The sequence below is a fragment of the Oncorhynchus masou genome, chromosome 21 (genome assembly GCF_036934945.1).
Source record: "Oncorhynchus masou masou isolate Uvic2021 chromosome 21, UVic_Omas_1.1, whole genome shotgun sequence".
Classification (NCBI taxonomy): domain Eukaryota; kingdom Metazoa; phylum Chordata; class Actinopteri; order Salmoniformes; family Salmonidae; genus Oncorhynchus; species Oncorhynchus masou.
In genome coordinates, this window is record NC_088232.1 from 32,331,626 (window position 1) to 32,346,888 (window position 15,263).

The 15,263-nt window shown below is 42.4% G+C and overlaps 1 protein-coding gene across 3 annotated transcripts in view; it reads right to left on the reverse strand.

The window, feature by feature from the left end:
- LOC135508164 (inositol-tetrakisphosphate 1-kinase-like) overlaps positions 1–15,263 on the reverse strand; it is a 41,352-nt gene that overhangs the window by 17,639 nt on the left and 8,450 nt on the right. For all 3 annotated transcript variants that reach the window (XR_010450764.1, XM_064928180.1, XM_064928179.1), the window contains exons 3-4: positions 14,484–14,508; positions 1,074–1,199 (exon numbers count right to left, since the gene is read on the reverse strand). Coding sequence is in view for 2 of the 3 variants with exons in the window: in XM_064928180.1 (XP_064784252.1) it covers positions 1,074–1,199; positions 14,484–14,508 (151 nt within the window). In the remaining variant the exon portion in view is untranslated. The remainder of the gene's footprint in view (positions 1–1,073; positions 1,200–14,483; positions 14,509–15,263) is intronic.

The following is a 15,263-nucleotide window of genomic DNA, read 5'->3' on the forward strand; positions in this document are numbered from 1 at the left end:
CCCTAAAAGAAAACCTGCCCCCCAACTGCTTGTAATATTGCTGCGTAGCGTCTCTGATAGCAATAATTACTATGCCTTCACACAGCAAGATGGGGATATTCTGAGTCATAAAATACCTACAGGAGGGAGTGGAGATCAAATCAACAGTTGTTAACCAACCCTCCCTTTCAACCATCCTAGTCATCTACAGCCAAGATCGATATCATTTCAAGAGGTGGGGTCCTTGACGGGCTCTATTGACAGGTACAATAGGCTTGAAGAAGAGGACTGGCCACCCCTCAGAGCCTGGTTCCTCTCTAGGTTTCTTCCTAAGTTCCTGCCTTTCTCGGGAGTTTTTCCTAGCCACCGTGCTTTTACATCTGCATTGCTTGCTATTTGGGATTTTAGGCTGGGTTTCTGTATATCACTTTGTGAAATCAGCTGATGTAAAACTTTTTTTTTTAAAGGCTTTAAATAAATTTAATTGATTGATCCCCACTTTTAAATTGGCATAAAAGAAAGGAACTGAACATTGCGTGCTGATGTGACATTAAGATGAATATATACAAAAATCTGAGAAGCATTTTGTTCTGTTGATTATCTGTCCCTTTTGAACATCCCCATCTTTCCTTTCCAAATAAGCAGTCAGCAGCAGCGTAGTCAGTCCCTGGCAGTGAGGATGGCGTGACTGCGTGACTCTGCACACGATAACAGCAGAGCCCTCTGAGTCATCCAGAAACAGAGGAGGAGGGGGAGGGCGAGAGAAGGGTGGCATGGATGGAGACCGCATCTAACACCTTTTAAAGCACTGCCATATCGATCCACACAAGAACAAACACACAGCAACCATCACCACACACCTCACACTTCAAAACACATTCATTTCAAACTGTTCCCACTAAGATGAGACACAAAATGAGTGCACAACATTCACAACACAGGCTGTTCCTGTGAGATACAGAAATACATGACCACTTCCCCCTCTAATTAGCAAAACCACTAATTACCAGACGTGTTGTAGTGGTAAAATCTGTTAGTGGTGTTGTGGAATCATAGACTGTTGGCTGTTGTAACTCAGGCCCTCCCTCCCTCACCTGCACTCTCTGCACCAGCAGGACTGACTGGGTGTCGTTCTGGTCGGCCTCCAGGATCAGGTCGGTCAGCTTGTGGATGATGACATCTAGGGGACCTTGCTCCTCCAGGGGCTGGCTCAGGTCCAGCTGGGAAGACACAGGAGAGGTCAGGGGTTAGAGGTCAACAAGGAAACATTAACAAGGAAAGCTACTGTACTACCACTATAGCCATAACCACTGTCTTTTTGTTTTGTATGTTTTTGGTAACACTCTTGCTAAACAATGTAAAATGATGTCGCAGGGGGTGTTTCCTTCCTGCAGAGATACAGAACAAGCTCTGCCTCAACAGGCATAGAGTTATAGGATAGGTCTGGCTGCTGTGGTCAGTAGTGTACTGTAGGTCGATACTGGTGTTGTGTGGGTCAGTACATATACCCAGAGGACGGACACCCAAGCACACACACACTCTCCAGAAGAAGTGACAGGCTTTGGGGCACAACGGTCACTCTTCTACTGGGCTACATGATGTGTCCAAATCACAATGAGCCTCTATTGTGATCTAAGCTGAATGGATCCACTGTGGTGTGAGGGAGGGAGGGGTAAATGTGTGTGGAAGAAACCGTATGTACGGGTGTGTATTCTGATTCTCCAAATCTCTGGGTTTGTGTGCTTTAGACCGTACCCTTTTCTAAGACCCTTTTGTCAGCATGTCTGAGTCCCCATTATGTTTGTATGCAACTGTATGCCTGCTTGTGTGTGTACTTCAGTAGGCTCGTCTCCAGCAGAGGGGCCATGCATTTCTGACCTGAAGAAACGGCTCACTGATAGTGAAGGGCTATTTTGATACACACAAATCAGCAGAAAACTAAAAGTCAGACTGAGTCCAGAACTGTCTAATACAGCAAGGCTGAGCATGCTCTTCCTTTCCTATAATTAACGATAGGCATTTAGCAGACTAACAGCAATACTTGCTAAATGCAAAAATAAATAAATAGGCCTACATGATATGGAATGACCGTTTGTTACACTCTATTAAATCTATTAGTACAGTAAAATGGATGTAAGGCAATGGCCTTACACAGGAGGATTTTCCCCCAGGTACCGGACTGGTCAAGCATTCTGCACTCGACAAGAATACTGCCAGTCTTCTATATCTGCGTGTACACAGGTAGCACATTTGTGATAAGGTGCACATTGGAAGGCATTGAATGGGTTGAAAGCATGAGGGCTAGAGGTCTTTAAAAAGGAGCATTAGACCGTTAATACTAATTATCAGCCACTTTTTCAGTAACTGGAGATGTGTTATTAAAATAACATTTAGCTAGCAGAGCGAGTTCAAGTAGCTGGTTCATCTGAGTCATTTGTGTTCAGTATGGGAGCAAAATAAAGACACCTTAAGAGCACACAGTGGATCAGTCAGAGAGGACAGGTGAACAATAACGTTCAGCACAGAGAGATGTGAACATTGAAAAGCTGCTGAACACTAGCATGGTCTGGCAGTGTAGGGAAGAGGACAGGTCTTATGCTTGGATCACACCGGCAGGGTTCCTGCGCAAAATAGTACGCAGCATCATCTGGATATGGACGCAACAAAAATTCAAAATTCACCTTCTGATACCATTTCTGTCAAGCTGTCGACGAATACAGTTTGACGCATACGTTCGACAAATCCAACATATGCACCACACTGAACGCACTGCAACGATGCTGCAAAGCAAATCCCATTTTATTTGTCACATGCACCGAATACAACAGGTGTAAACCTTACAGTGAAATGCTTATTACAAGCGCTTAACCAACAATTCAATTTGAAGAAAACAGCAACAAACAAAAAAACATTAACATAAGAATAACAAATAACTAAAGTGCACCAGTAAATGACAGCGGGGCTATATTGTCAAGTTGTCAAGTTAATTGAGGTAATATGTACATGTAGATAGAGTTATTAAAGTGACTATGCATAGATAACAGAGTAGCAGCAGTGTTCTGGGGGGGCAATGCAAAGAAAACAGTCTATAACTAGTGTAGCTGGAGTCTGACAAGTCTTAGGGCCTTCCTCTGACACCGCCTGGTATAGAGGTCCTGTATGGCAGGAAGCTTGGCCCCTGTGATGTACTGGGCCGTATGCACTACCCTCTGTATTGCCTTGCGGTTGGAGGCCGAGCAGTTGCCATACCAGGCAGTGATGCAACCTGTCAGGATGCTCTCGATGGTGCAGCTGTAGAACCTTTTGAGGATCTGAGGACCCATTACAAATCTTTTCAGTCTCCTGAGGGGCAATAGGTCTTTGTCGTGCCCTCTTCACGACTGTCTTGCTGTTTTTGGAGCACGTTAGTTTGATGGTGATGTGGACGCCAAGGAACTTGAACCTGCTCCACTACAGCCCAGTCGATGAGAATGGGAGTGCTCGGTCCTCCATTCTTGTAGTCCACAATTATCTCAAATGCAGGAGATTCATTGGAAATTAATGTAATTCTGGTGTACCAAAATGCAATGATGCAGTCAGTGTGATCGAAGCGTTAGTGCTGGGCAGAGCCCATCAGTCGCAGTACAGGGCAGGCTGTTTAATCATTTTAGGAAAAGTAATGGATAGATGACTCATTAGCCTAACCTTGGTCCTGCTCTTGTAAATGCTTACAAATTAAATTTAAAAAAATCTAAGAAAGACAAACCTGTACTGTACCAATCGACACACCTTTATCCAAATTTGGTTCAAGATTATGAACTCACTTTTTGTCAGTAACACTAACCAGACAATGGTTTACTGTATATTATGTCATCATGTATGTAAAGGTGACACTCCTTTCCATTATGTTAGGGATTAACTAGAATATCATACATACAGTAGGTCTACATTGTATTGTCTGCGAACCTTTATGCAGAGCAGGGAACAATAATCTCTGTTAATCCAGAAGTGAAATCTAGCATCATTTGAGTCAGATCCGTGATTAAATTCTGTGTTCATACGGTTTAGAAATTGAAAGATCTGGCAAAAACGAAGTATTCACCCTCGGAAACTCAGCTCCCTTCCTCCAATCGACGCACTGGAGCAGTTTAAGCACTACCTTCGCCCAAACCTGATACGTCCAAATAACCAGTGATGAAAACCCCCAAAAACGTAACAAATGCAGCTCGTTATCTCATGCATCCCAAACAGTCCTTTGGTCTACACGCAGATTCTGCCCATGGGAGATTAAGGGAGGGCACACACACACACACACACACACACACACACACACACACCTGGGTGTTCCTCTTATTTACAATTACATTTGAGTAATTTAGCAAGCGCTCTTATCCAGAGTGACTTAAAGTTAGTGTTTATTTTAAGATAGCGAGGTGAAACAACCATGTTTTATAACCTTCCCCTCAAGATCTATTATCTTACATTACACCCCCCCCCACCTCTGTGGTGAGTCCCTGAGCGTCCTCCTCGAGCTCTTGCCGTGCCCAATTCCAGGCCTTACCGGTGACTTAAGGGCTGAATAACATTGTAAAATTCCCGTGACATAAGGATATATAGTAGAGGTCGACCAATTAATCGGAATGGCCGGTTAATTAGGGCCGATTTCATGTTTTCATAACAATCGGAAATCGGTATTTTTGGGCGCCGATTTGCCGTTTTTTTTTTTTTACACCTTTATTTAATCTTTATTCAACTAGGCAAGTCAGTTAAAAACACATTATTATTTTCAAAGACGGCCTAGGAACGTGGGTTAACTGCCTTGTTCAGGGGCAGAACGACAGACTTTCACCTTGTCACAGACTTTCACCTTGTCAGCTCGGGGGATCCAAACTTGCAATTACAGTTAACTAGTCCAACGCGATAACGACCTGCCTCTCTCGTTGCACTCGACTGTTACGCGAATGCAGTAAGCCAAAGTAAGTTGCTAGCTAGCATTACATTTATCTTATAAAAAAACAATCAATCATAATCACTAGTTAACTACACATGGTTGATGATATTACTTGATATTATCTAGCGTGTCCTGCGTTGCATATAATCTGACTGAGCATACAAGTATCTGACTGAGCGGTGGTAGGCAGAAGCAGGCGCGTCAACATTCATTCAATAAGCACTTTCGTGCATTTTGCCAGGAGCTCTTCGTTGTGCGTCAAGCATTGCGCCGTTTATGACTTCAAGCCTATCAACTCCCGAGATGAGGCTCGTGTAACTGAAGTGAAATGGCTAGCTAGTCAGCAAGCACTAATTGTCATTTTGTTGCGGGTTCGTGCCCAGGGAGGAGCGAGGAGAGGGACGGAAGCTATACTGTTACACTGGCAATAAAGGGCCTATAAGAACATCCAATAGTCAAAAGGTTAATGAAATACAAATGGTATAGAGAGAAATAGTCCTATAATTTCTATAATAACTACAACCTAAAACTTCTTACCTGGGAATATTGAAGACTCATGTTAAAAGGAACCACCACCTTCCATGTGTTGTCATGTTCTGAGCAAGGAACTGAAACGTTAGCTTTCTTTCTTACATGGCACATATTTTACATGGAACATATTGCACTTTTACTTTCTTCTCCAACACTTTGTTTTTGCATTATTTAAACCAAATTGAACATGTTTCTTATTTACTTGAGGCTAAATTGATTGTATTGATGTATTATATTAAGTTAAAAGTGTTCATTCAGTATAGTTGTAAGTCATTATTACAAATAAATAAAGTTGTAAAAAATTCTGATAAATCGGCATCGGCTTTTATGGTCCTCCAATAAAAATCGGCATCGGCGTTGAAAAATTATAAAATCGGTCGACCTCTAATATATAGGCACTGTATATACACTATACTGCAACAAACCATTAAAAAGACAGGGCACACAACACTAAAGGAGTAGAAGCACACAGGGACATTTTAGTCAGTACTGAGACAGAGGTAGCTAGAGAGGACACGCTACACCACTGCTTCCAGGGCTCGCCCTCCAACCAGTCTCCTTCTCTTGCTCGCCGTCTCTTTGGTATGGGTTGGAGAGCAGGCAGAGGGGATTTGGCTGTGCACCACTGAGGCGCAGTTTCTAATCTCCTAAATCCACAACAGAGAGGTCCTGTCAACAGCCTGCCCCCACCTCACACACACAGGACTTCACACCATATACCGGAAAGCAGTAGTGTAAAGTACTTAAGTAAAAGTACTACTTACAGTGGGGCAAAAAAGTATTTAGTCAGCCACCAATTGTGCAAGTTCTCCCACTTAAAAATATGAGAGGCCTGTCATTTTCATCATAGGTACACTTCAACTATGACAGACAAAATGAGAAAAAAAATACAGAAAATCACAGTAGGATTTTTAATGAATTTGCAAATTATGGTGGAAAATAAGTATTTGGGCACCTACAAACAAGCAAGATTTCTGGCTCTCACAGACCTGTAAGAGGCTCCTCTGTCCTCCACTCGTTACCTATATTAATGGCCCCTGTTTGAACTTGTTATCAGTATAAAAGACACCTGTCCACAACCTCAAACAGTCACACTCCAAACTCCACTATGGCCAAGACCACATTGCTGTCAAAGGACACCAGAAGCAAAATTGTAGACCTGCGCCAGGCTGGGAAGACAATCTGCAATAGGTAAACAGCTTGGTTTGAAGAAATCAACTGTGGGAGCAATTATTAGGAAATGGTAGACATACAAGACAACTGATAATCTCCCTCGATCTGGGGCTCCCCGCAAGATCTCACCCCGTGGGGTCATAATGATCACAAGAACGGTGAGCAAAAATCCCAGAACCACACGGGGGGACCTAGTGAATGACCTGCAGAGAGCTGGGACCAAAGTAACAAAGCCTACCATCAGTAACACACTACGCCGCCAGGGACTCAAATCCTGCAGTGCCAGACGTGTCCCCCTGCTTAAGCCAGTACATGTCCAGGCCCATCTGAAGTTTGCTAGAGAGCATTTGGATGATCCAGAAGAAGATTGGGAGAATGTCATATGGTCAGATGAAACCAAAATATAACTTTTTGGTAAAAACTCAACTCATTGTGTTTGGAGGACAAAGAATGTTGCGTTGCATCCAAAGAACACCATACCTACTGTGAAGCATGGGGGTGGAAACATCATGCTTTGGGGCTGTTTTTCTGCAAAGGGACCAGGACGAATGATCCGTGTAAAGGAAAGAATGAAAGGGGGCCATGTATCGTGAGATTTTGAGTGAAAACCTCCTTCCATCAGCAAGGGCATTGAAGATGAAACATGGCGGGGTCTTTCAGCATGACAATGATCCCAAACACACCGCCCGGGCAACGAAGGAGTGGCTTCGTAAGAAGCATTTCAAGGTCCTGGAGTGGCCTAGCCAGTCTCCAGATCTCAACACCATAGAAAATCTTTGGAGGGAGTTGAAAGTCCGTGCTGCCCAGCAACAGCCCCAAAACATTACTGCTCTAGAGGAGATCTGCATGGAGGAATGGGCCAAAATACCAGCAACAGTGTGTGAAAACCTTGTGAAGACTTACAGAAAACGTTTCACCTCTGTCATTGTCAACAATGGGTATATAACAAAGTACTGAGAAACTTTTGTTATTGACCAAATACTTATTTTCCACCATAATTAATAAATAAATTCATTAAAAATCCTACAATGTGATTTTCTGGATTTTTTGCCCCTCAATTTGTCTGTCATAGTTGAAGTGTACCTATGATGAAAATTACAGGCCTCTCATCTTTTTAAGTGAAAGAACTTGCACAATTGGTGGCTGACTAAATACTTTTTTGCCCCACTGTATGTCATTTATAGGAGTCTGTACTTTACCATTTATATTTCTGCAAACCTTCACTTCACTAGATTCCTAAAGAAAATAACGTACTTTTTACTCCATACATTTTCCCTGACACCCAAAAGTACTCACCACATTGACAGGAAAATGGTCCAATTCACACACTTATCAAGAGAACATCCCTGGTCATCCCTACTGCCTTTGATCTGGCAGACTCACTAAACACACATGCTTAGTTTGTAAATTATGTCTGAGTGTTGGAGTGTTCCCCTGGCAATCCATCAATAAAAAAAATAAAGTGTGCCATCTGGTTTGCTTAATATACATTTAAAATGGTTTATACTTTTACCTTTGATACTTAAGTACATTTTAGCAATTCCATTTAAAACCAAATACTTTTAGACTTTTTGTCAAGTAGTATTTTACTGGGTGACTTTCACTTGAGTCATTTTCTGTGAAGGCATCTTTATCTTTACTCAAATGACAATTGAGTACTTTTTCCACCACTGCCGGAAAGAACAGGTCTGTCCCATGCAGCTACTCACGTCATGGCTGTAGCATGATCTTGCTCCAGAGTAACCACAGAACTCAGTGCGAAGCCACTGATGTTATGCTAAACACAAATCAGAAAATGGCATCTGACGTCTTTTGGAGCCCCCCAGGGACAGGAGTACAGGCCATGTCTGTGACAGACATCACAGAAAATACCCACAATAGAGAACCGTTCAAGGGCAGAATGTTGAGCTTTCATGAGATTAAGGGAGATTAAGGGAGCTACGTAGCGCCAATGAAGCTACGTAGCGCCAGGTTCCTAAATCTCCCTGGAGTACATAGGGCAGTGTCCTTCTCCCTCCTCACTGGGAGTGTGGAGGCACCCCACCAGGCTAGCCGCACTGCTTCGAGTCCACTACTCATTTCTCTTCACTGTAGGTTTGAGATCACTGAGAAGATGAGAGGATATGATCTCCATGGCGAAGATGACAGCTGCTGAGCCTATGCTCTAGTGACTCTGAAAGCCTGGGAGAGAAAGAATGGAGGACGCTACTGCTGAGCTACTCTCTCATCTGAGGCTTCATTACTGAAGGCCTGCTGCTCCCAGCCTCCTCTCACGCCAATTCCATCATACCAACTCCAGATGGCTGGGGTGATACCATGCTCTAGAGATCCGAGAGATGAGCATCTCTGTCACAGATATAGATACATAACATCCAGGAAAAAAACTAACATTTTAGCACTCCCAAGATCATGCTACAGAGGGCTAGGACTGGGGGGGAGGAACACAGAATGATCTTCCCTGAAGTGATGTAATACTTAATGTTCTGTGCTCATACAATATTGACGAGAGCTGCAGACTTACTCATTATGCATTCTTTATCTTGGCTTTGAGGTAGAGTCACTTTCAAAATATATATTTTTTTACATGAAAATGCATTATGAAATAATGACATTAAAATTAGTGTTTTAATGAAAATGCCAGCCTAAAATAGTGAACGTTCAAAATATTCCTTTGTCTGTCAGGTCCACATAAAAAAAAATATATATTTCAGTTGTATGTATTACTTGCTTTCATTTAATTACTTGATCAAATAAAGAATTTGAGGCAGTAACAGCCAGGCAGCAAATCATCTAACATTCTCTGTTCTCCCCATACGGAACGGTCTCTAGTCATACTATTTAGCTAGAATAGCCTACGTACAGTGCATTCGGAAAGTATTTAGACCCTTTGACGTTTTCCACATTACACCCTTATTCTAAAAATGGATTAATAAATAAAAAAATCCTCCCCATAATGACAAACAAGTTGACATTTTTGCAAATTTATTCACTACCAGTCAAAAGTTGACAAATACTCATTCCAGGGTTCTCTTTATTTTTAAAACTATTTTCTACATTGCAGAATAATAGTGAATACATCAAAACATGTGGAATCATGGTAAACAAACAAGGGAAAACAATCCATTTTAGAACAAGGCTGTAACGTAACAAAATTTGGAAAAAGGGGTCCAAATACACTCTCAGACAGAACTGCAGCAATCAATTTTCTAGTTCTTTAAAGATAATGCATACTTTCACTCGCGCTCGTCATTGGGTTGTCTGCATTCCTCTATCATGCAGTGGCCTATGTCGTCTGTGTGTATTTAACCTAACATAGGCGTAAAAGTCTTAATTTCCATGTTTCTTTGATAAACTAAACAGAACAAAAAAATATGAAAACACAACTTACAACTACTTCAAAAATGTAACCGAGTTACAGTTCATAAGGAAATTTAAAGAAAATCCTGAGTTCCTAATCTATGGATTTCACATGACTGGGCTGTGGTGCAGCCATGGTGGACATAGGCCCACCCACTGGGGAGCCAGGCCCAGCCAGTTAGAATGATTTATCCCCACAGACCATCCTGCAGGTGAAGAAGCCATATGTGGAGGTCCTGGGCTGGCATGGTAACACGTGATCTGCGGTTGGGTCCAGTTGGACATACCGTCCAGAGAAATTAACATTAAATTCTCTGGCAAAAGCTTTGGTGGACATTCCTGCAGTCACCATTCCAATTGCACACTCCCTAAAAACTTGAGACATTTGAAACATTGTGTTGTCAAAACTGTACATTTTAAAGTGGCCTTTTGTCTATAGCACAAGGTTCACATGTGTAATGATCGTGCTGTTTAATCAGCTTCATGATATGCGACACCTGTCAGGTGGATGGATTGTAATGGCAAAGGAGAAATGCTCACTAACAAGGATGTAACCAAATTTGAGAGAAATAACCTTTTTATGCATATGGAACATTGATGTTTTATTTCAACTCATGACACCAACACTTTACATTTTTGTTCAGTGTAGGTAGAATATCTTCTTAATGAAAACTACAACTCCCTTCAGGCCCCCGCACCTCTGATTCAGAGGGATTTGGGTTAAAGGCGGAAGACACATTTCAGTTGAATACATTGTTGGACAACTAGGTATCCCCCTTTCCCATATAGTTCTTGACTTACTTGCTCGTGAATTATTTGATTTCTCGCTAGGGAAACGGCACATTAGGCTCACAAAAAAAGCAGAAGTAAATGGAATGCAAGTAATTGAACAGACGTTGGTCAATCAGTTGTTTAATAACCTACCTACACCCCCCCCCCCCCCCCCCACACACCATTTTTAATACATTGGTTAAGTCGTTCAGCACTAGTAAACACCCAATGGGTGGGCTGAAGATACAATATAAATCAATAAAATCCCGCTGACTCAGTATTCCAAATAACCCCCCACAGGTATTGTTCAATCACTGCAATGGGTATCAAACTGGTTGAGTCAAGTCGGCAGTCACTTAATCGCCTCAGTCAGGAGTCCCTGAATTAAGCTGCAAAATGAAATCCAAAAGATCACCCCCACTAGGGGCGGCAGGGTAGCCTAGTGGTTAGAGCGTTGGACTAGTAACCGAAAGGTTGCGAGTTCAAATCCCCGAGCTGACAAGGTACAAATCTGTCGTTCTGCCCCTTAACAGGCAGTTAACCCACTGTTCCTAGGCAGTCATTGAAAATAGAATTTCTTCTTAACTGACTTCCTTAGTAAAATGAAATAAATAAAACTAGGATGTCGGATTCCTATGGCTAGTAGCTACTCCCAATGGACTAGAATAGCAGTCAGCTACGTAATGCTTCTTGGAGTGAGTATTCTCAATGGGCCACAATTTTTTAAAAAGATGCAGGAGAGATCCAGTAGCAACCAGGAAATGAACTTGAAATTCCCTAGCACTCAGCACATGATACATTTAATTATATTTTTCCTGGACAGCAATGGCCATTTTCCTTGATCAGTTCTGGCAGAGAACATCGGTGTCCCAAGTCTAGTGGGTTCATTTGATCAGCTCTGAATAATAAGGACAGACTAATGTATGGATCTCTAGGAGACGGCCGCTCGCTCATAAGCTCAGGGCAAACGTGTCAATATTGATGAGGTTGTGGAAATCGCTTTGAGGAGGATCAGCATGAATGGAGGGAGTACCACAACAGGGAGTGTGTAAGGACAGACAGATTGTGGATACATGAAAAGGATGAAGATTGAGGTGGAACAAAAAGTTCCTTTGACTCTTCCTCTCTCCCCCCAGACAGCCTAAAGTTTTTCCCACACTAGAAATATGAAATGAGCTCCCTTAGGGCCGACCGATTTAGGTCTGGTCACAGAGCATGATGTCACAACTGCTGCCATGCTCTATAGTGCTACATCTGTCATTGACATTAGTAAACTTCGATTTTCAAGAGGGACATTAATGTTACTTTATTGCAAGCTCTGCTCCAGTAAATGAGTGATAGAGATTAATGGCCCTAAGGCGGAAACGGTCCATCATGGCCCCAGAAAGGTTCTTAGCAAAAAGACTCATTCCCTTTGCTTTAAAATACAACAACGTTCTTACGGCCATTTTTTGTCCGCATTTAAAATCAGTGAGGTAAGTCCCATGAATTAGGTATTAACAGAAAATAAAAAAAATTACCCAGACTGCATCAAAGTGATCCAAAAAGCCCTGTTCAAAGGAAAGTAAAACATTTGGGAAGTTATGCAAGGAATGATCGAGTTTAGAACATGATTATTTTGGTTGCCATTATTGACCTTGTTTTCCACCAGAGAGAGACTTGGACGTTATCAACAGGATCAGCTTGAAGACTACAAGGACATAAGTGAAGGCTGCGAGCCTGAAGCCTATCTGGAACAGGGGGTGTGTGGTGGAGTGGGTTTTAACCTTGATCAAACAACAGCCTCAGAGATTCACCACACATTCAGACCGACATAGTAAAAGAGTTCTCCTTGTACAGTCACACACACCCCTTCTAATAGTGTAGAAGACAACATCCCAATCAAAACATAGGCATATCACAACCAGACTGGCTCGCTATTGTGACCGATTCCTCTAGGAAGCACAGACCTGTAAGAGAGCATTGTCATGTTTCACTGGCTCAGGCTAGTGTCACATTTCAGTTGAAAGGGTTAATTGCATCGAACTGTCCCTAAAATGTTTGCAAATATCAGGATCAGAAGTCGGTATTAAACAGCACATAAAACAGGGGATTTAGCTAAATTTATGTGAAATGTGTTCTTTATCCTGTAAACAATGTGAAAAGACTGTTTGGGAACCTCTATGACCCTCTGTGCCCCACTCTCCCTGCCTCCCAACAGAGCATCTCAGTCCCTCCTTATAATAGGGGGTGACAGCTTTATACATGTACAACGTAACAACGCCAGAGCATATCAATGGATACCATCGTCTCCCATGCGAGGAGGTCGTGCCACAAGAAAACCTGACTGGCACAGCCCTCACCTTCCAGGCAGCCCACAGACAAACATAAAATAAAAACTTGCAGGTGTGTTTACATTGTGCTCTCCCAATTGGCATTGACAGCACAGCTAAAAGTCTGAGCATGGGAGAGGCCAGAGATAGCCCTGGTTGTTGTAGACCTGTGTGTGTGGAGGAGAGGGGTGGGGGTGCCACAGGGTCTGGGCTGTAAGGAACTGCTGGCCTTTTGGGAGAGATGAGAGCGCTCTGAGAACAAAGCACTGTTTACTTTGGGACCATTCCCTGTACGTCTTTCTGTCTGGGTGTGCTGGAGATATCTCCAGAAAAAAAAGGAGAAAGAACATAAGACTCACTAAAAAGTGAAATACACCACAAAAACGAGAGGCAGGGAAATGAATGGCTCTCGATTTCCTCCTGAAGATTTTTCAGTTAACTAACAGATTGCAGAGAGCTATTCAGAGCCCTGGGACACAGTCACTCATCCTACACAACCTGCACATGACAAACGGTCACTAGTGTTTCAATGAAAGACAAAAGATAACATCTTCCCGGATGTGAACACACATTTGGTTGTTGAAATGACCTGAGAAGTAATGCCCCAAGCAGGAAGCCCATTATTGGTGGTGCTCATGTTACTCTTGCCTCCTCACAGACATACAGAACAAGGGCCTGGGGAGCATCTACATGAGGCATCTATGAGGAGACGGTGGAAACATGCACACTGTTTCCACCACCGGCCGTTTACAGTAGAATATCTGGGAAATATCTGGGAGTAGGGAGACATGAAGGGCTGTGTCATATCCTAAAGAAGCCGAAACGTCCACACTGACAGGCCAGGCTACTGGATGGATGAGTGGACGAAGGGGATGGGGCTAACGGTGCTCATCAATCATTCTTCCTCCAGTATTTCCTTTCTCCCCATCCACCCGGGATATGAACCATGCACGCTCTGCCTCAATGTACAAACCCAGGTAACATGTACAAAATCTCTGGATTTCAGCAGCTTTAGACAGGTGTTGCTCAATACAATATTCAATTTTAAAGCATGGACATAGTGGGCACAAACACCAGATCTCGGTCAGGCAACAGGAACAAACTAGAATCAACAGTGTGTTCAAACATAGATCAAAGTTCATAGGGATTAGAACTAGGGATAGGCTATTCATCTGCATTATTTTCTGGATAACTGCTAAACTTTTCAAGTGTGTTGAAACCAATGATGCATGTTCTTTGCAACCCATGACAACATCTGAAGTACTGCAGGAAATAATCTTCAGACCTGCAAAATTCTCTCCACCAACAACAGGGGTATGAACAGTGCTTGTGTGAGCAGGATATTCCCCAATTTATCTTTTAATCTCAATTTTAAAAAGGGCACAAATTAATGTGTTTGGGTAATTGAGTTAATGTCTTATTGAACTTACCTGGACCACTTCTATTCCTCTTTTCCTGAAAGGCAGATAAGAAAAAGAACAAATCAGAATGTGTACAATCATTCATTCATTCTAATATCCTGAAAATGTAGAGGTTGGGGGAAGAGACACAGCAATGCCTTAACTCCAACAGATTACCCTGACAAATCTGCAGACATTAAAACAAAATTGACTACAATTCTCCAGTGTATTTTCAAGCTCTCTGTAGTGGTGAACCAAAATGGCTACCAATCATAAGGGGAATCTCACACCATTACAAAATGTTATGGCTGTTTTGAAGGGCAGTGAGATGGTTGGCAAAGAAACCAAGATAGCGCATGCACCTCACCACATCAAGGGTCCGGAGTCTGTCTCGCATAAAACATTGACAGTGATATACTTAAGTGCCAACAGACTTTGGCATCAGTGTTTAAATTCAGAACACACAAATCTTATGAAATTCTAGGAATGGAAACCAGTGGCATAACACTCAAGAATAGAATGTGAATTTGTTCTAGGAATTCATAAATAAATGGCCATCAAGTCTAAATTAAATCATCTCTGAATGCTTAGTCTGGGAGTCCAGGGCCAGGGAATGCCTTTACTTTTCAAAGACACAGCGATGGAGCTTTCGGTAAAAATAAATAAATGTTATATATATAAAAAAGGGTTGCTTGGCAACGCACCAACCTACAAGAGCGAAGTCCTTAGTAGCGTTTGTGTAAGCTGCTCTAACGTAATAAACCACAATGCTGTCCGACGACCACTGAAGGACTTGACGGTCTTTCATAT